Source organism: Chiloscyllium plagiosum, chromosome 37, assembly GCF_004010195.1.
Source record: "Chiloscyllium plagiosum isolate BGI_BamShark_2017 chromosome 37, ASM401019v2, whole genome shotgun sequence".
In the NCBI taxonomy this organism is placed as follows: domain Eukaryota; kingdom Metazoa; phylum Chordata; class Chondrichthyes; order Orectolobiformes; family Hemiscylliidae; genus Chiloscyllium; species Chiloscyllium plagiosum.
Window position 1 is genome coordinate 9300218 of NC_057746.1, and position 27258 is coordinate 9327475.

Below are 27258 nucleotides of genomic sequence, written 5' to 3' on the forward strand. Positions count from 1 at the left end.
CTTTCTCGGCAGTTCTAACTCTGTTCTCTTACCAGGATGCACTTGTATAGTATGGTCTGCCTGTAAAGCATATAAGACAACAGTTTTCATTGTACTTTGGTATATGTGATAGTAATAAATCAAACCAAATCAAATTTATCACTGTCTCTCGGGGACTCCCTGTGTACTGAAAGCCCATGAACTATCTGAAGAGAGAACTGCCAGGTCTAGCACAAAGTATTTTTCCAGCACTGCTTGTGATCTGGAGGGAGTAGGAATCTAACCCATCGTCACCCCACCAAAAAAAAACCTTGTGCCAATTTCAGAAGATCATCACTGCTGGAAAACAGAAATTGCTGAAGGAACTCCACTGCCAATACAGAATAACCGCGATTATCCGAACGAGATGGGCGGGGAGCATTTTGTTCAGATAACTAAGAGTGCGGATAACGGATTGTTCAGATAATGAGTAGCGTTTCTACGGGACCTTGAGATCTTGTTCAGATAATCCGAAATCCGGATGATTGATATTCAGATAATCGAGCATTTTCAAAACGTGTTTACATTTCAAACAAAATGGATTTAATTTCTTCAGTAACTGCTTGGGGCACACTCATAAAAGGAGCTGACTCAAGAGGACAGCTTTGATCAGTCCACGGCACTCTGGTCTCTATAACAGATGATGAGTGCCTTGTCCAGCAGATTCCACCAAGGTCCTCAATTCCTTGGTTTGCCTCAAGCTTAGTTCCATTTCAGAACATCCCTGCCCTTTTCTTTCAGCCGAGTCGCCTCTTGGTTCTGTTGATTCGGTTTCAGTGGCACAGTGTGAGCCCAGCTCTTTATTAACTTCTGGGATTTCACTGACTGAACCTGACTCCATTGATACTTCACTTCAGCATCATTGTTTCAGCTCTCACACCTTATTTTCCAAAGCCCTTTTTACTTTACTGACATTTTTTAAAATGCTTTTTTTTTAAATTTCAAAAATATACATTATTCATAAAATTATTTGGATCTCTATGCAATTGGTCATGCCATTCTTGTGCACACATTACATTGCTTTTCATACAGACATCGAAATTTATTTCTCCTATATACAAGTCTGTACATTTACTATCCAGCTCTTCTGCTGAGGCGTCAGCGGAGCCCAAATGACTGCCCCCTGTTCTTCGTTAGGCAGGCAGATGTTACACGGTGGTCTTTCCCCACCGCGCCTTGGCGGCAGCTGCCCCAAGCTTCAGCGCATCCCTCAACACGTAGTCCTGGACCTTGGAATGTGCCAGTCTGCAACACTCAGTCGGGGTCAACTCCTTCAGCTGGAAGATCAGCAGGTTTCAGACCGCCCAGAAAGCGTCCTTCACCGAGTTGATGACATTTTTAAAAATGCACGTTTTCCTTTTGTCTTTTACAACCAGTCTTACTCATCCCTCCCCTCGGCAGTGCTTCAACATGCGGTCAAACTGGTGTGAGCTTGGCATCAGGCCACAGGATGTATCGAGTCTCCTTATTTGAAAGGGAAATGTTTTCTCTCCAATGTTAGTGCTTTCATCTGAACCCTTTCCCACATTTAACGCGGTGAAAGTGACCTTCAAAAGCCAGCAACATTCTGATTAGCTCTGGAGAGGGGGAACCTGGGGGCAGGTCAAGTGGTTCTGATCAGATGAAATGAATTATTCACCAGTGCTGCAGCGCTTTATGTTATGAACTGACGACAATGCCAAATTTGTTACAGTTCCTCACGGGATACCCAAGATTTTCACACTTATGGGTGACGAGGGAGGCATGGTGGCTCAGTGGTTAGCACTATTGCCTCGCAGCACCAGGGACCCTGGTTCAATTCCCCCCCACCCAACCCTCAGGCGACTGTCTGTGTCGAATTTGTACGTTCTCCCTGTGTCTGTGTGGGTTTTCTCCAGGTGCTCTGGTTTCCTCCCACAGTCTGAAGATGTGCAGCTTTGGTGGATTGCCCATAGTGTACAGGATGGGTGAGTGAGCTGTGGGGAATCCAGGGTTGCAGGGATAGGGTGTGTCTGGGTGAGATGCTTGTTAATGTGGGCTCTATGAGCCTAATATCTTCCTTCCACGCTGTAGAGATTCCATAATTGGCTTCCCTTCTTTGTTCACACCCCACTTCCAATCCCTGATTGATCACTGCAAGGTGAATTTTATTCCTTTCCTAGTGGATCCCTTTCTCCCTTATGTTTTAAAGTAGCCAGTTAACCAGGCTTGCTTAAATCAACAAAAGAGTGAATTTATTAATTACTGAAGATGAAAAGAAATGGCAACACAACATATCACCACACAGAGTAGAAATAAGGATTGAATCCATACGTCATGTAAAATAAAGGGAATGAATTAGTTGTGAAGACATGGTAGCAATTACTGGATAGTACCGGATCTTTCAATTTTGTAATTGAGCAGTTGCTTTTGAGATTCTTGAATTTGATTTGGTTTCAGTTGAGAGGGGAAAGATTTGAAAGGGACTGAAGGGCAATTTTTTCACACAGAGGTTGGTGCATGTATGGAATGAACTGCCAGAAGAAGTGGAAGCTGCCTACAGTTACAACAGTTAAAAGGCATCTGGATGGATATATGAAGAAGATGGGTTTAGAGGGATATGGGCCAAATACTGGAAAATGGGACTAGATTAAATTTAGGACATCTGATCAACATGGACGAGTTGGACTGAAGGGTCTGTTTCTGTGCTGTTCAGCTCTATGACTCTATGTACCGAGATGTAGTGAAACATTTTGTTTTGCATGTAGTATAGGCAGATCATATCATACAAATGTGCATTCGGATAATGGAACAGAGCAAAGTGTACAATGTTTCAGCTGCAGAGAACATGCACAAAGACTGAGATCAGAATTTAGATTTTTGAAAGTTGGTTGAACTTCTGTTGCTCTGATTCCTTTTGACAGTCGCAGAATTCCAACATCCAGTGTGAGAGAGAGTCCTTCCCTTTGTTTTAGCTGCAAGAGGGTTGCTAAAATGGCAATTCTCCCTGATGTGACTCTCCCTCTAATCCACACACTGGGATGAGTGCTTTGCTTCTTGTCTAGTTATTTGACTTGCGCAGGCCAGATGTTGTGCTTGAGCTCTGTTGGAGGCACGACACTCCGGCTATCTCCGTGGCATTCTTCCTTCAGGGGGTGAGGGAGTACCTCTCAAAAGGTGGCTGAGTTGGAGGGACAGGCTACTGAGACAGCACTCATTTTCATGAACACTCACAGTTTATGTTAACAGCAGGACTCAATGAAGGCACCCTTTCACAGACAGCCTATGGTTACAGTTATGATAACAACCTTCTTCAGCCTGGCATAGATATAAGGCAAAACTTTCCAAGTTTTGGACGAGTTGGACTGAAGGGTCTGTTTCTGTGCTGTTCAGCTCTATGACTCTATGTACCGAGATGTAGTGAAACATTTTGTTTTGCATGTAGTATAGGCAGATCATATCATACAAATGTGCATTCGGATAATGGAACAGAGCAAAGTGTACAATGTTTCAGCTGCAGAGAACATGCACAAAGACTGAGATCAGAATTTAGATTTTTGAAAGTTGGTTGAACTTCTGTTGCTCTGACCTTCTGTTGCACCTATACCTCGGGTATAGTATATAAGGCAAAACTTTCCAAGTAACCCACCTGCCAGTTTCCCTCCATCTTACAATAGGGAAGAGAAGCAAATCTCTTTATATTGCATGTTGGGAAGGGCTTCAGTCTCTCTTTCTGGTTTTTCTAGTTCTGGCTGTCTAACTCATCCCTCACATTCCACGTTCATTAAGATTATAATTGTTGTTTTGATGAAGAACAGTTGTTTCATTTAAAACATGACAGCAAGTTACTTTAGATCTAATACAATGAAGTAGAATCCAATAATGACCTCATAGTGAAGGCATCTCTAGATAGTAACGAGCAAAATGTGATTGCATTTTACACAGTTTGAGGGAAGATGAGATTAATAACATACACAGATTACCATTGCAGTCAGTTTTTAACCCTTGTTTCTGTACATCCCTGGAGGGTAAATAAAATGTCTCTAAGAGATAGCTTACGGCTGAGATGTAGTGTAATAAGTTCCCTCATATCTCATCTTGTTAAATCGCTCCTTGTTTCAGCGTTCCCTGACACTTTATTTTGTGACGTTCCATGGGCTTCACACATAACTTTGCCACTGCATTTACAACCACAGTTTTGTTTCTGCTGTAGTTCTTGTTTAAAATGAAGCACATTTTTGAATTAAAAAAAAAGTCTGTAAAAGCTTCAGGGTTCTGATCTATTGTCATAAGACATGCAGTGCTTTCATGGTGATGTGACAGCGTGATGGTTTTATCACTGGACTGTTCACCCAGAGACCCAGATAATGTTCTGGGAAATCAGGTTCAAATCCTGCCACAGCAGATGGTGGAATTTGAATTCAATTAAAAAGAAGTCTGACATTAAGACTCGAATGATGACCATTATCAGGAAAAACCCATCTGTTTCACTAATGCCCTTTAGGGAAGGAAAGTGCCATCTTGGCCTGGCCTACATGCAACTCCAAATCCACAATAATGTGGTTGGCTCCACACTGCCCTCTAGGCAATTAGGGATTGGCAAAAAATGCTGGCCTAGGCAATGATGCCCACACCCTGTGAATACATTTTTTAAAAAAATACTCATTCTACCAAAACTGAACAGAACAAGCAATCCAGGAAAGTATCCCAGGCTCACCCCAAAATGTTAACAACCTCCTCACTTTGTATGAGTAAGGTCCACGTTTAATTTATCAGCAAAGCCACAATACAATACTGTAGATGCTGGAGTTTTGCAATAATTGAAAAAAACAGAAACCACCAGAGAAACTCAACAGGACTGGCAACATCTGTGGAGAGAGAAACAGTTAATACTGTGAATCAAATCTAACTTTACTTTGGAAATAACTTTGACCAGCTTCCCCCAAGTGAAGAGTAGAAATGGTTTTGTTGGCAAATTCTAGGAAGTGGCCACATGGTACAACTATGTCGGCATTCCCATCAAAGGCTCTTCAAATTCCTGCCCCCCCTCCCTCCTCCTTACTATCTTCATCTACTATCTCTCTCCAGCTCACGGATTTGTGTTTTACACGTTCAAAGTAAAATCCTTGCTGTTTTGAGTCGGCAAAACCCTTGCAGTGTCCCTTTAAGAAACCTGACCGGGAAATGAGTTTCACAACAAACTGGGAGAAACGAAACTGATGGTAAAGTGAGCGCCAGGGCCAGGGCCAGGAGCAGGAGCAGTCGGTGAGATGGCCGTCAGTAAACACATCTTATCCCTGAATGAGGATTTAACCTGCTCCCTCTGCCTGGCTGTGTTTGTGGAGCCGGTGCGGTTGCAATGTGAGCACAACTTCTGTAAATGCTGCATCCAGAAATACTGGGGGAAGCAGCGTCAGGCGGTGTCCTGCCCACAATGTCAGCTCGTTCTCCCCCGGAGGAGCTACACCAGTAACAGGGTGCTGGCTAGTCTCTGTGGGAAGGCCCGGCTACTGGAGCTGAAGCTGCAGGAGGGTCACTCTGACTGTGAGGGTCAGGGGGAGAGTGTACACCAGGTCTGTGAGGAACACGGGGAGAAGCTGATCCTGTTCTGTGAGGAGGATGAGATTCTGGTCTGTGCCAGTTGTGTGGATACCCCCCTCCATTCAGATCACAGGTTCCTGCCGCTACAGCAGGCGGTTCAAAAGTACAAGGTAAGGTGGGGGGTTGTGGCAGAGAGAGTGAGTTACCCGGCTCCAGTCTTCCATTGTTTACTGGGTTGTGTTTAAGGCAGTTTAAAGTTCCTGGTGAAATTTGCACATTCCTTCTGTTTGTTCACTTTCAGCCCAATGCTGACCTCTTACAGTGAGAAATCAGAATTGCAGTATGGTTATGGCCATTGCTGCTGCTACCTAACCTCCTGCCTTTTCCCCATATGCCTGTGCACCATTTCTTTCCAAGTAATCACCCAGTACCTCTTGAAGGCCTCAGTTTATCCTACCCACATGACATTTTCAGGCAGTGTATTCTATACTTGCTCTGTGAAAAGCTTTATTTCCACTCATATTATCCTTGTTTTGCTTGAACGTCATTTTAAATCTCGTTCTTGTTCTCTTTTAGAGATGTTAGCTCAATCTGTTCTGTCTAACCCGCTCATGATTTTCAAAACCTCAATCAAATCTCCTCTCCATCCTCTTCTCTGGAAGGAGATCAGTCCCAATTTCTTCGAACAATCCTCATGAATGAAGTTTCTCATCCCTGGAGCCCTTCTTGTTAATCATCTGCAGTATCTCCAGTGCACTCACATCCATCCTATACCATGGTATTTAGAACAAATATGGACTCGTTCTGTAACTAAACTTGGGACCTCAGTCAGCAAATGACAAGGACTGGAAATCATTACCAGTAAGCTGCTACTCCGAGATAATGTATTCATCATTTGTGAATAAGACCATAAAATAGGAGTGGCTCTTTTAGGAAGCCAAGCGCACTCACCTTGATTAGAGTCATAGAGATATACAGCACGGTATCAGACCATTCGGTCCATCTCGTCCATGCCAACCAGATATCCTATCCTAATCTAGTCCATTTGCCAGCACTTGGCTCATATCCCTCTAAGGGGAGAAAGTGAGGTCTGCAGATGCTGGAGATCAAAGTTGAAACTTTATTGCTGGAACAGCACAGCACATATCCCTCTAAACCCTTCCTTTTCATATACCCATCCAGATGCCTTTTAAATGCTGTAATTGTGCCAGCCTCCACCATTTCCTCTGACAGCTCATTCCATACACACACCACCCTCTGCGTGAAAAAGTTGCCCCTTAGGCCCCTTTTATATCTTTTCCCTCTCACCCTGAACCTATGCCCTCTAGTTCTGAAAAGACCTGCCTATTTATCCATGCCCCTCATGATTTTATAAACTTCAGCCGCCAACGCTCCAGGGAAAGCAACCCCAGCCTATTTAGCCTCTCCCTATAGCTCAAAATTCATCCAACCCTGGCAACATCCTTGTAAATCTTTTCTGAACCCTTTCAAGTTTCACAACATCTTTCCGATAGGAAGGAGACCAGAATTGCACGCAATATTCCAACAGTAGTCTAACCAATGTCCTGTAAAACCACAACACGACCTCCAAACTTTTATACTCAATGCTCTGACCAATAAAGGAAAGCATACCAAATGCCGTCTTCACTATCTTATCTATCTGCGACTCTATTTTCAAGAAGCTATGAACCTGCACTTCAAGGTTTCTTTTTTCAGCAACATTCCCTAGGATCTTACCATTAAGTGTATAAGCCCCATTCTGATTTGCTTTTCCAAAATGCAGCCCCTCACATTTATCAAAATTCAACTCCATCTGCCACTCCTCAGCCTACTGGCCCATCTGATCACGGTCCCATTGTAATCTGAGGTAACCTTCTTCTCTCTCCATTACACCTCCAATTCTGGTGTCATCTGCAAACTTACTAATGATACCTCTTATGTTGAAATCCAAATCATTTATGTAAATGATTAGATTGTGATGTTCCAAATGTTCTGCTGTTCGAGTCATAGAGATGTACAGCACAGAATCAGATCCTTCGGTCCAACTTGTCCATGCCGACTGGATATATTAAATTAATCTAGTCCCATTTGCTAGCATTTGGCCCATATTCCTGTGAACCTTTCCTATTCTTATGCCCATCCAGATGCCTTTTAAATGTTGTAATTGCATCAACCTCCATCACTTCTTCTAACAGCTCATTTCATACATGCACCACCCTCTGTGTATAAAAGTTGCCTCGCAGATCTCTTTTAAATTTTTCCTCTCTCACATTAAACCTATGCCCTCTAGTTTTGGATTCCTCTAACCTGAGGAAAATACCTTGTCCATTTACCCTATCCATGCCCCTCATGATTTTATAAACCACTATAAGGTCACCCCTCAGCCTCTGACTCTCCAGGGAACACAGCCCCAGCCTATTCAGCTTCTCCCTATAACTCAAACCCTTCAATCCTGGCATCATCCTTGTAAACCTTTAATGAACCCTTTCAAGTTTCACAACATTTTTCCTGTAGCAGAGAGACCAGAATTGAATGCAGTATTCCAAAAGAGGCTTAGCCGATGTCCTGCACAGCTGCAACATGACCTCCCATCCCCTGAACAGGAAGTAATAATTTCTAGTATCTTAATGCAGCTTCAAGTTAGTTTCCTTCAGTGTCAGCTGTGCTGTGTTTCTGCCATTGCTGTTGTCTGTGGAACAGCCATAATTGCATGTCTGTGAACACACTGCCCACATGCTCCTAGCTATTGGTTCCCATTCTCCACATCCAAACCTTTCCAACCAATTGGAAAGTGAACATTACCTGATTGTCAGTCACACAACCCTTTTCCCTATCACTAACATCTTGAAGTGTTCAAAACTTGTTTTTTTTTCTCTCCTGGTTTGTGCACTATAGAATTTTGGAGATTATTGTTTCTTTCTTGGAGTCTCCACAACAGTCCAGGAGGGTTGGTAACTCTAACTGCAGTGTATCTTTAAAGTTCCTCATTACAGACTGATTCTGTTGTGACTGGATAGTTTACTCTGTAAGTAAGTTTCCTTCATTTCAGTGTTTCCATTATTACTGTGGTGTGGTGCAGTTTGAGTTAAGGTTATATTCATTCAGGGCAGAACTGATAGCTATGCACTGATAGGAAGTGAACACACAACCGATCTCTCTCAGCCACGTTGATAAGGTCAGAAGTTGGACAGTGGAATTTTGGAAAGTACAAGGCAATTGCAAAATTTGACTGGGGAGTTGAACTGGTTTTGCAACTCCAGACGAGAGCACAGGGTGGTTTGATATGTTGAAGTTTATACTATACAACATATATTAAAGAAGAGAATGCTTTCCATTGTTGAAGGAAGGAGAGAATCAGGAAACTGGATTTGTCATTGGGAAAGTCCTGAAATTTTGCTAACGACGATGTGTTGCCTCCTTGTTGCCAGGGCCAAGGATGTGTGTGAGTGGGCACAAGACATTCTCAAAAGGGAGAGCGGGCAGCCAGAGATTGTGGCACGCATTGGTACAAATGACTCAGGCAGAAGGAGCGACGAGGTCTTGCAGAGGGAGTTCAGATTTAGGTAAAATGAAAATCAGGGTGCCTAGGGTTGCCATCTTGGGATTACTATCTGTACCATATGCCAGTGAGGCTAGGTATAGAAAGATAGCACAGTTAAATGTGTATCTAAGGAGCTGGTGTAGGAAGGAGGGCTTCATATGTGTGGGCTATTGGCAGGTCTTCCAGGGCAGGTTGGACTCGTACAAAAGGGGGACAGCTTGTATCTAAACTGGACGGGCATCAATATACTGGCAGGGAGGTTTGTCAGAACTTAAGAACAGAAGAACTAGGAGCAGGAGTAGGCTGTCTGGCCCTTTGAGCCTGCTCCGCCATTCAATAAGATCCTGGCTGATCTTTTCATGGCCTCAGCTCCACTTACCATATCCCTTAATTCCTTTATTTTTTAGAAATTATCGACCTGAGCTTTAAAAGCGATTGCTGAAATAGCGTCAACTACTTACCTGGGCAAGGAATTCCATAGATTAACAACCCTCTGCGTGAACAAGTTCCTTCTCAGTTCAGTACTAAATTCTGCTTCCTCTCATCTTGAGGCCATGCCCTCGTGTCCTCGTCTCACCTACATGGAAACATCCTATCTATTTCTATTTTATCAATTGCTTTCATAATTTTATACATTTCTGTAAGATTTCGCCCCCCCCCCATTCTTCGGAACTCCAATGAATATAATCCCAGTCTACTAAGTCTCTCCTCAGAAGCCAACCCCCTCAACTCCAGAATCAATCTCATGAACCTCCTCTGTACCCCCTCCAGTGCCAGTACATCCTTTCACAAGTAAGGAGACCAAATCTGTACACAGTATTCCAGGTGTGGCCTCACCAGCACCCTGTACAGCTGTAGTAACATTACCTCTCTGTTTTTAAACTCAACCCCTTTAACAATGAAGGACAGAATTCCATTTGCCTTTCTAATTACTTGTCTTACCTGATGATCAACCCTCTGTGATTCATGCACAAGGATACCCAGGTCCCTCTGCACAGCAGCATGCTGCAACTTTTTACCATTCAAGTAATAATCTATTTTGCTGTTACTCCAACCAAAGTGTATGACTTCACATTTACTAACATTGTATTCCATCTGCCAGACCTTTGCCCACTCACTCAATGTATCTATGTTCTGCTGCAAAGTTTCACAGTCCACTGCACACTTAGCTCTGCCACTCATCTTAGTGTCATCAAACTTTGACACCATACACGTGGTCTCCAACTCCAAATCTTTTGTATGAATTGTAAATAGTTGTGGTCCCCACACCGATCTCTGAGGCACATCACTAGTTACTGATTGCCAGCCATAGTGGCACTCATTTATCCCCACTCTTTGCTTCCTGTCAGTCAACCAATCCTCTATCCATGCTAATACTTTACCCCTAACACCATGCATCCTTATCTTATGCAGCAGCCTCTTGTGCGGCACCTTGTCAAAGGCCTTTTGGAAATCTAGGTACAACACATCCACTGGGTCCCCGTTGTCCACCTTGCTTGAAATGTCTTCGTAGAATTCTGAAAGATATGTGAAGCATGACCTGCCCTTCATGAACCCATGCTGTGTCTGCCCAACAGGGCAATTTCTTTGGAGATGCCCTGCTATTTCTTTCTTGGTAATAGACTCGAGCATCTTCTCCACTACAGAGGTTAAACTCACTGCTCTATAATTCCCCATCTTACGTCTACCTCCCTTTTTAAACAGTGGAATCACATTTTCTATTTTCCAATCTGCTGGGACTGCCCCAGTGTCCAGCAAATGTTGGAAAATTGCTGCCAGTCCACCAGCTATTTCTCCCACCATCTCTTTTAGTACCCTGGGATGCATTGCATCAGGGCTATCTGTCCTTAGCTCCATTAACATACCCGATACTACCTCTTCTGTAATAGGAATTGTTTCCAGGTCTTCACCTACCTTCATCTCTAAGTCACTTACTGGCATGATATTAGGATCCTCCACTATGAAGACCGATGTGAAGTACCTGTTCAATGCCTCAGCCATTTCATTATATCCCATAACTAACTGCTCCATCTCATTGTCTAAAGACCAACATTTACTTTAAATATTTTATAAATTTATAGAAACTTTTACTATCTGTCTTTATATTCTGCGCTAGTTAGTTCGCACCAGTCAGGAGGGTTTAAATGAGTATGGCAGGGGTTTAGGAACTAGAGCAGTGCATTAGCAAGTGAAATCAATGAGGAGGAGTTACAGCCTAAGGATAAGAGGAAGAACAGACAGGGAGAGGTTACTGAACATCCAAGGACTTGAGGTCTGAGGTGTATTAGTTTTAATTCAAAGAGTATGACAGGTCAGGCAGCTTAGATTAATACATATAACTGTGATGTTGTTAGCTGTGACAGAGACTTGGTTGAGAGAGGGACAAGTCTGGTCGCTTAATGTTTCGAGATTTAGATGTTTCAGATGTTCAGATTGAGGGGATATAAAAGACGGGGAGTTTAGAGCGAAAATTTTAGCTGTACAGAGGGAGGACCTCTTGGAGGGTTCATCTAGTGAGGCCTTCTGGGTAGAGCTCAGGAATAGGAAGGGTGCAATCACTATGGTGGTACTACACTACAGGCTTCCCAATAGGCAGTCGGTGATAGAGGAACAGATGTATGGACAGGTTCGAGAAAAATGTAAAACCAACAGGGTTTTTGCCTATTTTGACTGGGGATTGCCTCATTCCCAGGGGCTTGGATGACTGGAGGGTGTTGTTCTTTCGGTCCATTCAGGAGGGTTTATTGAAGCAATATGTCAACAATCCAACTCGGGAAGGGGCCACACTAGACTTGATACTGGGGGATGAACCTGGCCAAATGATTGAAGTTTCAGTGGAGGAGCATTTGTGATCAGTGACCATAATTCTGTAAGTTTTAAGTTACATATGAATAAGGACAAGGTAATTCTCGGGTAAAAGTACTGAATTGGGGGAAGGCTAACTATAGAAATATTAGCCAGGAATTGGGGAATGTAGCTTGAGGGAGGCTGTTTGAGGGTAAGACCACATCTGGCATGTGGGTATCTTGAAAAGGCCAGTTGATTAGAGTTCAGGACCAGCACGTTCCTTTAAAAATGAAGAATAAGGATGGCAAGATTTGGGAACCCTGGATGATGACAGAAATTGTGAGCTTCCTCAAAAAAAGGAGGCGTATGTAAGATTTAGAAATATGAAGTCAGCCAGAGCACTCTAGGAATATAAAGGAAGCAGGAAAGAATTTAAACAAGGAGTTAGGAGGGCTAAAAGAGTGGAGCCTGAGGAAGTTGGTGAGGTCCTTCACAAATACTTTGTATCGGTAATTACAAAGAGAAGGGTGTGCTGGATAGTGAGTCTAGAGAGGGGTATGTTGATATTCTAGGGCATGTCAATATAAACAAAGGAGGAGGTATTGGATGTTTTGAAAAACATGAAGGTAGACAACCTGAGGGATCTGTCCCAGAATGCCGAGGGAAGTGAGGGAGGAAATTGTTGGGGACCTGTACGAAAACTTTGTATCCTCTTTAGTCACAGGCAAGGTCCCAGAGGGTTGGAGAACAATCAATTTTGTTCCTTTGTTTAAGAAGGGCAACAGAAATAATCACGGAAATTACAGTCTAGTGAGTCTTACATCAGGTGGTGGGTAAATAAACATTCCGAGGGATAGGATTTACTCACATTTACAGAAATGTGGACTTATTAGTGTAGACGTTGTGTGGGCGAGGTCATGGCTCACAAATGTGACTGAGATCTCTGAGGAAGTGACCAAGATGATTGAGGAGGGCAGTGGATGTTGTCAACATGGACTTTTGCAAGGCCTTTGACAAGGTCTCTCACGGCAGGCTGATACAAAAGGTGAAGTTACAGGGGATCTGCGGTGAGCTGGTAAGATGGATACGGAACAGGATTGTCATAGAAGACAGACAGCAGAAGTGGAAGGGTGTTTTTCAAACTGGAGATCTGCTCTTGTGTCCTTGACTGAAGGAAACAACGTCTTGGAATATAACATGATTTTATAATCTTGACTAAGATTTGTTCAGCACAAGCTCAAGGAACAACACCTTATTTTCAGATTAAACAATTTGCACCCTTTAGGTTTCAAATGTGAATTCAATAACTTTTGACATCACTCACAGTTTCTGTTATCCATTTCTCTTTCATTTTTCTCTCCCACCATTCCCCTGAACCCCATAACAAATAGCCCTGTTTTGTTTCTGTCTTGGTTTGCTGTTGCTTCCCTTTCACACCTGAAATTACACCAATTTGACATCTCTTTTCTCTTTCACCGCAATCGTTATCAGGGAGGCGATGGCCTGGTGGTAATATCGCTGGACTGTGAATCCAGCAATGCAGGTCATGTTCGGGGGACCTGGGTTTGAATCCTGCCATGACTGATTAAAAAGATTGTGAATTTAATAAAAATCTGGAAATAAGATCCAATGACAAACATGAATCCATTGTTGGAAAAAACCTATCTGTTCACTAATGTCCTTAAGGGAAGGAAACTGCCATCCTTACCTGGCCTGGCCTACATGTGATTCCAGACCCACAGCAATGTGGTTGTCTCTTAACAGACCCCTGACCTTGTCAGCAATGCACTCGTCTTGTGAATGAATAATTAACACTTGTGTCATTTGCACTGGGTCCCCATGCCCTTTATTCCCCTCGCTTCTCCTCCGCCTCTGTCAAATGTATTAAAAAATATTCTAACCCCTTTTCAGTTTTGCAGAAGAGTCAGATCTGCAGAGTTTCTGCGAAATTCTCTGTGTTTGTTGCTAAAGGTTGAGTCTATGCCCAATTTAGAGGCTCAAGAATCCCCATTTAACACCCAAGACCAGCACATAGTTAGTTATAAATAATTATGTCTGACCTATCCAATCCATTAATCTGTTTTATGTAATAGTTACTGGTCAACCGGTTATTAGTTTGAACCTATTCAAATCATGGAAGATTTTTCATTCTGCCTTTTTATAAAGAGAACTTTCCCATAAATGTAATGAGTAACATGCTCCTCACGGCTGCCCTCACATTTTGTCATATAATGACCGACATTGCAATGGATTATGGTGAGATCTGATTCCATTTATAGGACCAGCTGAAAGCATCCTTGGATTCCATGGAGGATAAACAGAAACATAAGAGTGAATTAAAGCGACAGCAGGAGGGGAAGATTTCTGAACTGGATGTGAGTATGATTTTTGTTTCCCCTTAAAGACAATGAGCCTTTAGCAACCTGCTGTTCCAATGCTCTCTCTCACTATCTTAGGAACTCTCTGGGTCGCTGGAACAAGAGATCTCCACCCAGTTTGCTAACATCCGTCAATATATTGATACGAAAGAGAAACGTTTATTGGAAAGGCTGAGGAGACAAAAGGAGAAAGATCTGCGACTGATGGAGGAAAATCTGAAAGAAATTGAAGAGGAAGTTGTGTCACTTGATGAGCAGATGGGGAGCCTTCGTCTAGACATTGAGCAGCAAGACGGAATCGCTTTTCTCAAGGTGACCCTTAATAACCAATCCCCAAGCTGTAAGCAATGCTTCATAATGAAGCTCAAACCCCACAATGAGGACAACTAGATATCAGCAAAGAACAAAGAAAATGTACAGCTCAGGAACAGGCCGTTCGGCCCTCCAAGCCTGTGTTGATCCAAATCCACTGTCTAAACCTGTCGCCCAATTCCTAAGCATCTGTATCCCTCTGCTCCCCACCTACCCATGCATCGGTCCAGACGCATCTTAAATGAACCTACCATATCTGCCTCAACCACCTCTGCTGGCAGCGTGTTCCAAATGCCCACCACCCTCTGTGTGAAGTACTTTCCACATGTATCCCTCTTAAACTTTTCTCCTCTCACCTTGACAGCGTGACCTCTCATTCCTGAATCCTTCACCCTGAGAAAAAGCTTATCTCTCTCCACCCTGTCTGAACCCATCATGATCTTATAGACCTCAGTCAGGTCCCCCCTCAATCTTCTTTGTTCTAATGTAAACAATCCTCACCTACTCAGCCTCTCTTCATAGCTAGCACCTTCCATACCAGGCAACATCCTCGCAAACCTTCTCTGCACTCTCTCCAAAGTGTTCACATCCTTTTGGTAATGTGGTGACCAGGACTGTACACCATAATCTAAATGCAGCTGAACCAAAGTCTTGTACAATTTTAATGTGACCTGCCAACTCATACTCAATAATCCGTCTGATGAAGACAAGCATACCATATGCCTTCTTGACCACTTTATCAACCTTTACAGCCACCTTCAGGGTACAATGGACCTGAACTCCCAGATCTCTCTGCTCTTCAACTTTTCCCAAGACTCTTCTGTTTACAGTATAGTTGGCTCTCGAATTAGACTTCCCAAAATGCGTCACCTCACATTTGCCCAGATTGAACTCCACCTGCCACTTCTCCGCCCAACTCGCAAGTCTATCTATATTCTTTGACAGTCCCCTATGCTTTCTGCTTCGTGTCATCTGCAAACTTACTGATCAGACCAACTCTGCCCTCTTCCAGATCGTTTATGTATATCACAAATAACAGTGACCCCAGCACTGACCCCTGTGGAACATCACTGGTCACCTTTCTCCATTTGGAGAAACTCCCTTCAGCTTCTCCAGGTGTCCAGTACTCAACCAGTTCTTTATCCACCTAGCTAGAACACCCTGCACACCATGTGACTTCACTTTCTCCATTAGTTTGTCATTGTGATCCTTATCAAACGCCTTACTCAAGTCCATGTATATGACATCTGCAGCCTTTCCTTCATCTATCAACTTGATCACTTCCTCAAAGAGCTCTGTTAAGTTGGTAAGGCATGATTTTCCCCGCACAAAACCATGTCGCCTAACACCGATAAGCCCATTCTCTTGCAAATATAAATAGATCCTATCCCTCAGTACCTTCTCCAGCAACTTTCCCACCACTGACACCAGGCTCACTGGTCTGTAGTTAACTGGAATATCCTCACTACCCTCCTTGAACAGGGGGATAACATTAGCAACTTTCCAGTCCTCCGGCACCTCACCTGTTATCAAGGATGATACAAAGATATCTGTCAGGGCCCCAGCTATTTCCTCTCTCACCTCCCTCAGCAACTTGGGATAGATCCCATCCAGTCCTGGGGATCTGTCCACCCAAATATCCTCTAGCCTACCCAACACATCCTACCTCCTTGTGTCAACGTGATCCAGAGTAAACAAACTTCTATCTCAAATCTCAACATTCATCATGTCCCTCTCCTCAGTGAATACTGATGCAAAGTAATCATTGAGAATCTCACCCATTCTCAGGTTCGGCAGTCTTCCTTCCTTATCTTTTAGTGGACCAAACCCTCTTGCTTCTTATATATGAATAAAAGACTTTGGGATTCTCCTTAATTCTGCTCACTAAAGTTATTTCATGGCCCCTTTTATCCCGCTTGATTCCTTGTTTAAGATTGGTCCTACTCCCCTGAATTCCTCCAAAGTCTGTTCTGTTGTTGCTGCCTGTTGTTGCTTATGTGCACTTCCCTTTTTCCTCTTGGTTAGTCACACAGTTTCTCCACGGTTCACAAATCTTGCCTTTCCTATCCCTGGTTTTCAAAGGGACATGCCTATCCTGCACTATCTTCAACCTATCTTTGAAAGCCTCCCACATATCAAACGTGGACTTTCCTTCAAACAGCTTCCTCCCCCATCCCCATTTCACAGTGAGGATTGAGGAGATTCTGTTGCACTGTCAACACCTGGCTGCAGTACAACTGCGGAGAAGCAGTTGGCAGGAAGAGGTGGCCTGTATCGATATCATTGGGATTTGACACAGCAATTGAAAATCTTTCGAAGCAGAAGATGGTAATGGTAACGGCAGTGGGGGTAGGGGAGGGGGAGGGGGGAGATCAGAGGAAACGAGACACAAACACAGAAAGGTGTAACCTCCTCTCGTGTTGCTGAAGAAGGTGTAACATCATTGCTAGCAGTTCAGTGCTGCACAGCCCCGAGGCAGCCTCTGAGTCACTGAATAAATAGCAACCTGAAATACATGGATCTGATCCGTGACCCATCAGCAATGGAGGTCCTGTTGAGTGGGTCTATTACAGGGTGGGGGTGCTGAGCTGGTACATGGTGACAGACGTGGTATTGCATTCCTGGAATCTGTGAAAATTTCCTCTACCTCTACACAGTGAGTGACCCTTACCCTGCTGAATAAACACTGACTCTGTACGGTTACACAGTGAGTGACCCTTACCCTGCTGAATAAACACTGACTGTGTCCGGTTACACAGTGAGTGACCCTTACCCTGCTGAATAAACACTATCTCTGTACGGTTACACAGCGAGTGACCCTTACCCTGCTCAATAAACCCTGACTCTGTACGGTTACACAGTGAGTGACCCTGACCCTGCTGAATAAACACTGACTCTGTACGGTTACACAGTGAGTGACCCTTACCCTGCTGAATAAACACTGACTCTGTACGGTTACACAGTGAGTGACCCTTACCCTGCTGAATAAACACTGACTCTGTACGGTTACACAGTGAGTGACCCTTACCCTGCTGAATAAACACTGACTCTGTACGGTTACACAGTGAGTGACCCTTACCCTGCTGAATAAACACTGACTCTGTACGGATACACAGTGACCCTTACCCTGCTGAATAAACACTGACTCTGTACGGTTACACAGTGAGTGACCCTTACCCTGCTGAATAAACACTGACTCTGTACGGTTACACAGTGAGTGACCCTTACCCTGCTGAATAAACACTGACTCTGTACGGTTACACAGTGAGTAACCCTTACCCTGTCGAATAAACACTGATTCTGTACGGTTACACAGCGAGTGACCATTACCCTGCTGAATAAACCCTGACTCTGTACAGTAACACAGCGAGTGACCCTTACCCTGCTGAATAAACACTGACTCTGTACGGTTACACAGTGAGTGACCCTTACCCTGCTGAATAAACACTGACTCTGTACGGTTACACAGTGAGTGACCCTTACCCTGCTGAATAAACACTGACTCTGTACGGTTACACAGTGAGTGACCCTTACCCTGCTGAATAAACACTGACTCTGTACGGTTACACAGTGAGTGACCCTTACCCTGCTGAATAAACACTGACTCTGTACGGTTACACAGTGAGTGACCCTTACACTGCTGAATAAACACTGACTTTGTACGGTTACACAGTGAGTGACCCTTACACTGCTGAATAAACACTAACTGTGTACGGTTACACAGTGAGTGACCCTTACCCTGCTGAATAAACACTGACTCTGTACGGTTACACAGTGAGTGACCCTTACCCTGCTTAATAAACACTGACTCTGTACGGTTACACAGTGAGTTTGACCCCTAACCAAGAGGAAAAGGGAAATGTACATAAGGTCCAGGCAGCAACAACAGAACAGACTTGAGGAATTCAGGGGAGTAGGACCAATCTTAAACAAGGAATCAAGCGGGATAAAAGGGGCTATTACGTTTATCTAAGATCACCATCTTTGTATAAAACCCATTCTGAACAGCATCACAAGTATAATAACGTGTATCTATTTCTCTGTTCTGCAGGAACTGAAAAGACTGAGAGAAAGGCAAGTATCCAATCCAAACCCACACATGGTTTTACTCTGTGATCCCAGTTTTTATTTAGCAGCAAGTGACTATGTCAGTTCCATTTTAACAGGTACTTGGAGGAAGGGGAGGAAGGAGATGATGAAGAGGATGATTCACAGTGCAGTGAAGATGAAGAAATACTGACATTTCCAAGAGGGAAGTACATAGAATTCCAAGGTCCGTTGCTTTACACCGTGTGGAAGGAGATGAAACAGATTATCTCTCCAGGTAAGAAACCCCACAGTATTGCATCCTCCCTTTGGAAAGCTGGCTCTTCTCTTCTCCACTCTCCTGTAACTGCTGCCTGTGACTAAGTTCAGAACAGCAGGGGGCAGCAGTCTTTATGATCTCACTCAAGAGAGACTATTTTTTATGTGACCCAGGCATGCAGGAGTCATGGAACCACCTTGCTGGATAAAAACTGCAAGTACTACAGAGGCTGTAAATCAGAAACAAAAATAGAAATTACTGGAAAAGCTCAGGAGTTCTGGCAGCACCTTTGGAGAGAAATCAGTTAGTGTTTCGGGTTGAGTGACCCCTCCTCAGAACTATCTTACTTGATAATTAGACACTCGCACTTTCCTCTGTGACTGACTGGACAGTGATCAGACTTGGAAGCCCTGGTGGATTATGTTCCTGTCTGACCTCAGAATCCTGAGGCCAACAACAGGAGGAAGCCTGTTTCACCTCAAGCCTGTTCAGCCATTCACAATGATTGTGGCTAACCTTGCATCTCGCTACATGCTTGTCCCATCTCCCTGTATCCCTTAAGGTTAAACATAAATTGCCAGCCTCAATTTTAAAATGAGGAATAAGCCTGCTTTTCGCAGAAATGAATTTCAAACTTCCAACACACGTACCATTTGTGTGAAAGTATTTCCTAATTTCACTCCTGAAAGCTCTAACAGGAGGGTAGGAATGGTTTGGGGCCTATTTCATGGTTAGATGTGACTGAGTGCAAAGTCTGGTTTTCAATCATTGCGACAAATGTCTGAAATTCAATGTTCTTGTGAACATTTGTAGTTCAGGTTGTTGGTTAGCTTGTCTAATCACCTTAACAGACCGGGGCATAGAAATATTAAGTTGAGTAGAACAGCAACGCTACTTGGAAGTGGCACTGATGATGTTACCTAGCATTTGAAATGTGGAGCTTATTCAAGGCCTAGCTACTGAGCATCCTTAATAAATATATACTGGTCAGGCAGGGAGGCAGTTGTCGAGTGAGGGAGCCGTGGTTTACTGAGCAAGTTGAAGCTCTTGTCAAAGGCCTATGTTAGGATGAGACATGAAGGCTCAGTTAGGGCACTTGAGAGTTACAAGTTAGCCAGGAAAGACCTAAAGAGAGAGCTAAGAAGAGCCAGGAGGGGACATGAGACGTCATTGGCAGGATCAAGGAGAACCCTAAGGCTTTCTACAGCTGTATCAGGAATAAAAGGATGACTAGAGTAAGATTAGGGCAATCAAGCATAGTGGTGGGAAGTTGTGCGTCGAGGCCGAGGAGATAGGGGAAGCATGAAATGAAAGCTTTTCATCCGTATTCAAATGGGAAAAAGACAATGTGGTCAAGTAGAATACTGAGATACAAGCTACAATACTAGATGGGATTGTTGTGGTTCTGTTTGCCGAGCTGGGAATTTGTGTTGCAGACGTTTCGTCCCCTGTCTAGGTGACATCCTCAGTGCTTGGGAGCCTCCTGTGAAGCGCTTCTGTGATCTTTCCTCTGGCATTTGTAGTGGTTTGACCACTTCACTTCACGCTTCACATGAGGCTCCCGAGCACTGAGGATGTCACCTAGACAGGGGACGAAACGTCTGCAACACAAATTCCCAGCTCGGCGAACAGAACCACAACAATGAGCACCTGAGCTACAAATCTTCTCACAAACTTTGAATTAGTTGGGATTGCGGTGCATAAATGGAGGTGTTAGCAATTCTGGAAAAATAGATAAGTCCCCTGGGCCGGATGGGATTTATCCTGGGATTCTCTGGGAGGCCAGGGAGGAGACTGCCGAGCCTTTGGCTTTGATTTTTATGCAGTCATTGTCTACAGGAATAGTGCCAGAAGACTGGGAGGATAGCAAATGTTGCGCCCTTGTTCAAGAAGGGGAGTAGAGACAACGCTGGAAATTATAGACCAGCGAGCCTTACTTCGGTTATGGGTACAGTGTTGGAAAGGATTGTAAGAGATAGGATTTATAATCATCTAGAGAGGAATAAGTTGATTAGGGATCGTCAACATGGTTTGTGAAGGGTAGGTCGTGCCTCACAAACCTTATTGAGGTCTTTGAGATGGTGACTAAACAGGTGGATGAGGGTAAAGCGTTTGATGTGGTGTATCTGGATTTCAGTAAGGCGTTTGATAAATTTGTGGATGACACTAAGGTCAGTGGATTGGTGGATAGTGACAAAGGATGTTGCAGGTTATAGAGAGATATAGATAAGCTGCAGGCTGGGCTGTGAGGTGGCAAATGGAGTTTAATGTGGAAAAATGTGAGGTGATTCACTTTGGAAGGAGTAACAGGAATACAGAGTACTGGGCTAATGGGAAGATTCTTGGCAGTGCAGTTGAGCAGAGAGATCTGTGTCCAGGTACATAGATCCCTGAAAGTTGCCACCGAGGTTGATGGGGATGTTAAGAAGGCATATGGTGTGTTAGCTTTTATTGGTAGAGAGATTGAGTTTCGGGGCCGTGATGTCATGCTGCAGGTGTACAAAACTCTGGTGCGGCCGCACTTAGAGTATTGCGTACAGTTCTGGTCACCGCATTATAGGAAGGATGTGGAAGCTTTGGAAAGGGTTCAGAGGAGATTTACTGGAATGTTGCCTGGTATAGAGGGAAGGTTTCTGAGGAAAGGCTGAGGGACTTGAGGCTGTTTTCGTTAGAAGAAGTTTGAGAGGTGACTTCATTGTGACATATAAGATGATCAGAGGGTTAGATAGGGCGGACAATGAGAGCCTTTTTCCTCAGACGGCGATGGCTAGTGCGAGGGGACATAGCTTTAAATTGATAGTGGACGGATGTCAGAGGTAGGTTCTTTACTCAGAGAGTAATAGGGGCATGGAAAGCACTGACTGCAACAGTAGTAGACTCATCAACTTTAAGGGCATTTCAATGGTCATTGGATAGGAATATGGGCGAGAATGGAATAATATAGGAAAGATTGGTTCCACAGGTCGGCGCAATATTGAGGGCCGAAGGGCCTGTATTGCGCTGTTATGCTCTATGTTCTGTGGTGACGAAACGTCTGTATGCCCACCCACCAGCTTGGTGAGCTAACCTACACCTACTTGTCTCAAGGCTTTGTTAAAGCATAGGAAATATTAACTTTCACATTTCTCGAGGGTTTACTGTCTGCGTTGTGATCTTCCTGGACCCTGTACCTCCATGAAATGGAATGAGGCTGCATAGAGACACAAATTGGCAGCTATTTGAATGTACGTCAGGGAAAGGTTACTGTCCGGTTTAAGCAACTTTTATACTTTGACGATCGTGTCTGAGAATCCAGCTGACAATAATAACATTTGATATCGTAGTTTCTCCCTATTCACTGCACCCGGCCTCCCAGTACCGAACAGTTACAACACAGAACGAGGCAATCTGATCCATTGAGTACAAGCTGGTGCTCTGCAAGAGTAGGTGTGGACTCGATGGGCTGAATAGCCTGCTTCTGTACTCTAGGGGTTCTTTGATTCAGATGGACGTGGCCACCACCGTTTGCAGTAATCACGCTAATTTTATTGTTTAGCTTCAGGTCCTCATCCAATTTGTTTCCCAAGGCCACAAAATAATCAGAAACTGCTTGGAAAACTGGATCAAATCCCTCCTTGACCCAAACCAATGGACAAAGAACCACAGGTTTTCTAATCTCGCTTCCTATTATTACCAGTTGCAGTCCAGGTATCCATTCTGGTGAATCTACACTATGCTCCAGCCAGGGCTCAGATTGCCTGCAGAGCTCTGGGTGTAGTGTGTCTAGGGAAACTCAGCAGGTCTGGCAGCATCTGTGGGCAGGGGAACAGACTTCCGGGTCTGTGAAGACGCTGCTTTGAAAGTCTAAAGAAGATACTGCCTGAGCTGCTGAGCTTCTGCAGCCCTCTCTGTTTTTATTTCAGATTTCAATCACCCACAGTACCTTGTTTTTAATCTGCTATGATGAATGTTTTGTATCGCTGAAGCATAACTTGTTCTCCCTTGCTTTCTCGTCTTCTCGATATAAAGCCTGACATTCCATCACTCTTTTAATGAATTTCCCCACCTGCTCATGACATTTTAATAATCCCTGACATCTGGATCTTCAAATAACGTTACACCTCCAGCTCTTAAACACTTAGGAAGTACCCTGTTCTATCATTTTATGCCAAAAGTGAATTATCTCCTAGTCTCCAACATTGGCATCTGATTGTCAGAGTTCTGTCCACTCGGTCTGTCAGTATCTTTTATCGCTTTACTCTTTCATCTGCATTGCTCAAAGTGCTACCCAGCTTTGTATTATCAGCAAGATTGGAATTATGATTTTCTATTGCTTTATCAAAGTTGGGAATGAAGATGGTACATAATTGAGGCCCCTTCAAGGACAGCACTTGTCATAATTCCTAACTTAGATTCCTTCACCTTTGTCCTGACTCTCTGCATCTTGTGCTCTGCCAATTTGTCATCAATACCATGAGCTTCAATTTTTGTTTGTGAGTTCTTTTATAGAATGCCTTTTGGAAGTTGATATAAAGAGCACCCATTGACATTTCCTATCCATTACTTTGCCTCTTCAAAACATTTGATTAGATCCATGAAGCATGACAGTCCTTTCAGAGGTCCATGCTGGTTTTACCGATCCATTAAAAGTTTTCAATCTGTAACCCTCTCCTTAATCACAGATTCTAGTCTTTTGCCAACAACATAATTCCATGATGTGTCCAGGCATATTGGGCCTGTGTTCTCTAGAGTTGTGAAGAGCGAGAGGTGATCTGATTAAAACCTGGAGAATCCATAAAGCAATAGTCAGGTTAAACTGTTTCCCTTGGTTGGATTGTCTAGAACCAGGGGACACTATTTAACAATAAGGGGAATGCCATTTAGGACTGGGATGAGGAGAAATCTCTACACCCAGAGAGTTATGAACCTTTGGAATTTGGTACGCTAGAAGGCTATATTTTTAATTGATGGAATGTATAAATGGTATATTTAAATTGTGGTTGATAAAGTTTTGATTACCAATGGTGTAAGGGATTATGGGGATTATGTGGTTAAAAGATTTTGAAGTGCTCGATCAGTTATAATTGTGTTGAATGGGGGAAGCAATCTCAATGGGCTGAATGGCCAACTCCCCTGTTCTTATGTTTCTCTGACCTTCCACTGCACTGTCCAGCAACACAGGGATTTTCACTTCAGTGGGTTCTCCTTCTAGAGTACACTTGGGAACACAATCTGGTGAGTACATCACCAATCCATTTCTGCTGTTGGTCCAGGGACAAATGGCCCATATATCTGACTCCGAGCACAGCTGGAGGCCAGGCCAAACAGAAACTGAACCCATTTCCTAATTTTGAATGACCAGGCAGATGAACAACAGGCAGGTTTGTGAGAGAGGCACTCTGTCAGCTTGTTCTAAGGGTGTAGAATTCCTTAGCATTATCAGCACTGTGCTGGCACTGGCAGGTGTGTGTCATTCTGTCTCTGCGGACAACCGGGTAATCGCCGTGGCGACCAAGGTCCAGTGCACCCAGTGTTGGCTGGTAATGTGCAGAGACCCGAACTCCATTGCTGTTCCTAGATCAATGGCAAGGCAAGAGAGACAGAGGTAACTTACACCGAGTGCCCTTCATCTCAGGGCGATAGCGTCGTGCTAACAAGATAACCCAAAAGCTCTTCCCCAGCCCCTTGCCTGTCATCTCAAAGTCTGCAGCAGGAGGAGGTTGGGCCTGCATCGAACAGGAGGCTGTCAGCAGGCCTCTGCTCTCTAGGCCCAACTGCACCAGGATCAAAACTCCCACGTCTTCCAAGGCAATAAGGCCAAATACAAAGCAGGCTCCTGTGAATTCCAACAGCAGAGTTCAGGACTGCGCTTTGATACAGTGGGAGGTAGAGAAAGAAGAAAACTTACTGAAAGCACATGGATCATTGCAAATCATCTTTCACCTTAGGATATGTTCACTTTCTACTGCAATATAAATTTCCTGGTTGGACTTTGGTTAAGTCCTAGCCATGTAAGAGATGAGCAGTCTCTCGAGACATCCCAAAGATGGAAGAATTTTCATTCACCATTCATCTCTCACAAGTTACTGACCCTTTCACTGCAGGTAGTGTCAGATATCCTTGATGTCAAGGACAGCAGCTGATATGTTCAACGTACACAACAATGAGATTGAACAAAATGTGCGGAGAATGTGTTTGTGTCTGGCCTGTGACAACATAAGAAATACGGGCCATTTAATTAAAAACGAATCTGTTAGTACGTATTTGTGATCAGCCTGTTCAGTGATGTTGTGACACACTTGGGCAGCAGGTGGTGCTTGAACCTGGACCTTCTGGCTCAGAGATAGGAGACAGTGCCACGAGAACCCTGTGCAGATCCCTTTAAGGGGAAACCAGGACAGCTTCAAAATTGGTGGAGAGAAGTTTGCACGAAAGCCTTGCTCCGTAAAGGGGCTTCTGTCACACAGTGGCAGTGTCCCTGCTTCTGAGTCAGGAGGTGTGGGTTCAAGGTCACACCCACTTCAGAGGTGTGTCGCATCTGAACATGTTGATTAAGGAAAAAACGTTTGGCTTTGTGTCGGGGCTCTTGTGGCGTAATACAAACGTCCTAACATTACTGTGTACTGTATCTACTCTGTAAGACTTTCTGATTCCGAAATTATGAATATTAATTTGTGTCCATGTTCCTCAGTAAAATATTGAACATAATGTTTATTTTATTTTGCCAGTTCCAGCCTCACTGACCCTGGATCCAAACACCGTACATCGTAACCTCATCCTGTCAAAAGACCTGACAAGCGTGAGAGCCGGAAACAACACATTCATGCTTCCTAACAATCCGGAGAGATTCGGCACCATTCCATTTGTCATGGGATCACAGGGATTCACATCAGGCAAACACTACTGGGAGGTGGAAGTGGAGGATAAGACTGAGTGGACACTGGGTGTGGCTGAAGAGACATCCAGTAGGAAGGGCAGCTTCCACCTCGGGCCAGAATACGGTTACTGGACCGTGTGGCTTACCTGTGGCAATGAATATAGAACTAACGATCGTCCATTTGCCCAACTGACTCCGAATGTGAATCCCAGGATGATTGGTGTTTACCTGGACTATGAGGGAGGACAGGTGACCTTTTACAATGCTGAAGATATGTCCCTTCTCTATACTTTCACTGACATGTTCACCGAAAAACTCTTTCCTGTATTCTATCCTGGAACAAGCGATAATGCTCCTCTTAAATTGCGTCATTTAGAACTGTAGATGTAACTTACAGATTGTCTCAAATTCTGGGGAGAATGTGACCACTGCTAGGTGAATATTCCACATATTACAAGTAACTACTGAGGCACATCTAGGAACAGCGCCAGGAAAAAGGAATTTGATGAAAATAGTGGGGGATGAGAGCCTGCATTGGAAAGCGTTTTTTGTCCTGACCATTTGAAGTGTACTCACTGACTGGAGTGTGAAGTGTACTCACTGACTGGAGTGTGTGTTACTGTGTAGCATGAAGTTGTTCCAATTTCACTTCCTGGCTCCTCACATCAGCTTCCCAACCTAGGGAACTCCCTGGTCAGAACTTCCCAACTCAGTCCTGGTCATTCCCCTGGCAGAACCTCTGCTACTTTGTGAATCTGGCCTCTGTGTAACGAGGTGAAGTAATGACAGTCAGTGTGAGGAAACTGCATCTTTTACACACAGGCAGACATTGGTAATCATATAAATTACCAATTGGCATGTGGCTCAGTGGTTAGTAATGCTGTCTTAGAGTGCAGAGACACAGGTTCGATTCCAGCTTCGGGTGACTGTTGGTATGGAGTTTGCACGTTCTCCCCGTGTCTGTGTGGGTTTCCTCTGTGTGCTCTGATATCCTCCCACAATCCAAAGATATGTAAGTTAGGTGAATTGGCCATGCTAAATTGCCCGTAGTGTTCAGGGATGTGTAAGCTAGGTGCATTAGTCAGAGATAACTGTAGAGTAATAGGGTAGGGGAATGTATCTGTGTGGGTTACTCTTTGGAGGTTTGGTGTGGACTTGTTGGGCTAAATGACCTGTTTCCACTCTTGAGATTTTATGATTCTATGATAAAGTAAAGATCTACATCACTGTAATCTGGGAATACAAGATGATCAGGGGGCCTTCGTTAGTATGAGCAAGTGCAAAGATTTTTCTTGGGGATAAACCAATATTTTTTGAGAAGAGAATATTACAAATCAGAAATCTATCTATTGAAAACACAATTCTGATTGTGCAAGAGTTGTAGATGTGGCTTACTGCTAAAGTTTTATCGTACTGCACAGGAAATAACTTTTCTTTATAAAATCATGGTTTTTGACTGAAATTTCTTGTCAGCCTCTTGTATGAATCTCCGATTCTATCCCACTCTGGCAGTTGGGGAATTTAAATATGAAGTATTGCATTGGGGTTGCTGACTAGGGGA

General features: G+C 43.9%; 1 protein-coding gene across 1 annotated transcript; it reads left to right on the plus strand.

Moving 5' to 3' along the window:
• Positions 1–5215: 5215 nt before the first annotated feature.
• LOC122541296 (zinc-binding protein A33-like) lies at positions 5216–26670 on the plus strand. Its single transcript, XM_043677919.1, has 6 exons — positions 5216–5687; positions 14125–14220; positions 14302–14535; positions 18587–18609; positions 18702–18859; positions 25549–26670. Exons 1-6 carry the CDS (start codon positions 5247–5249, stop codon positions 26079–26081), a joined length of 1485 nt encoding a protein of 494 aa, XP_043533854.1. The 5' UTR covers positions 5216–5246; the 3' UTR covers positions 26082–26670.
• The last annotated feature ends 588 nt before the right edge of the window (positions 26671–27258 follow it).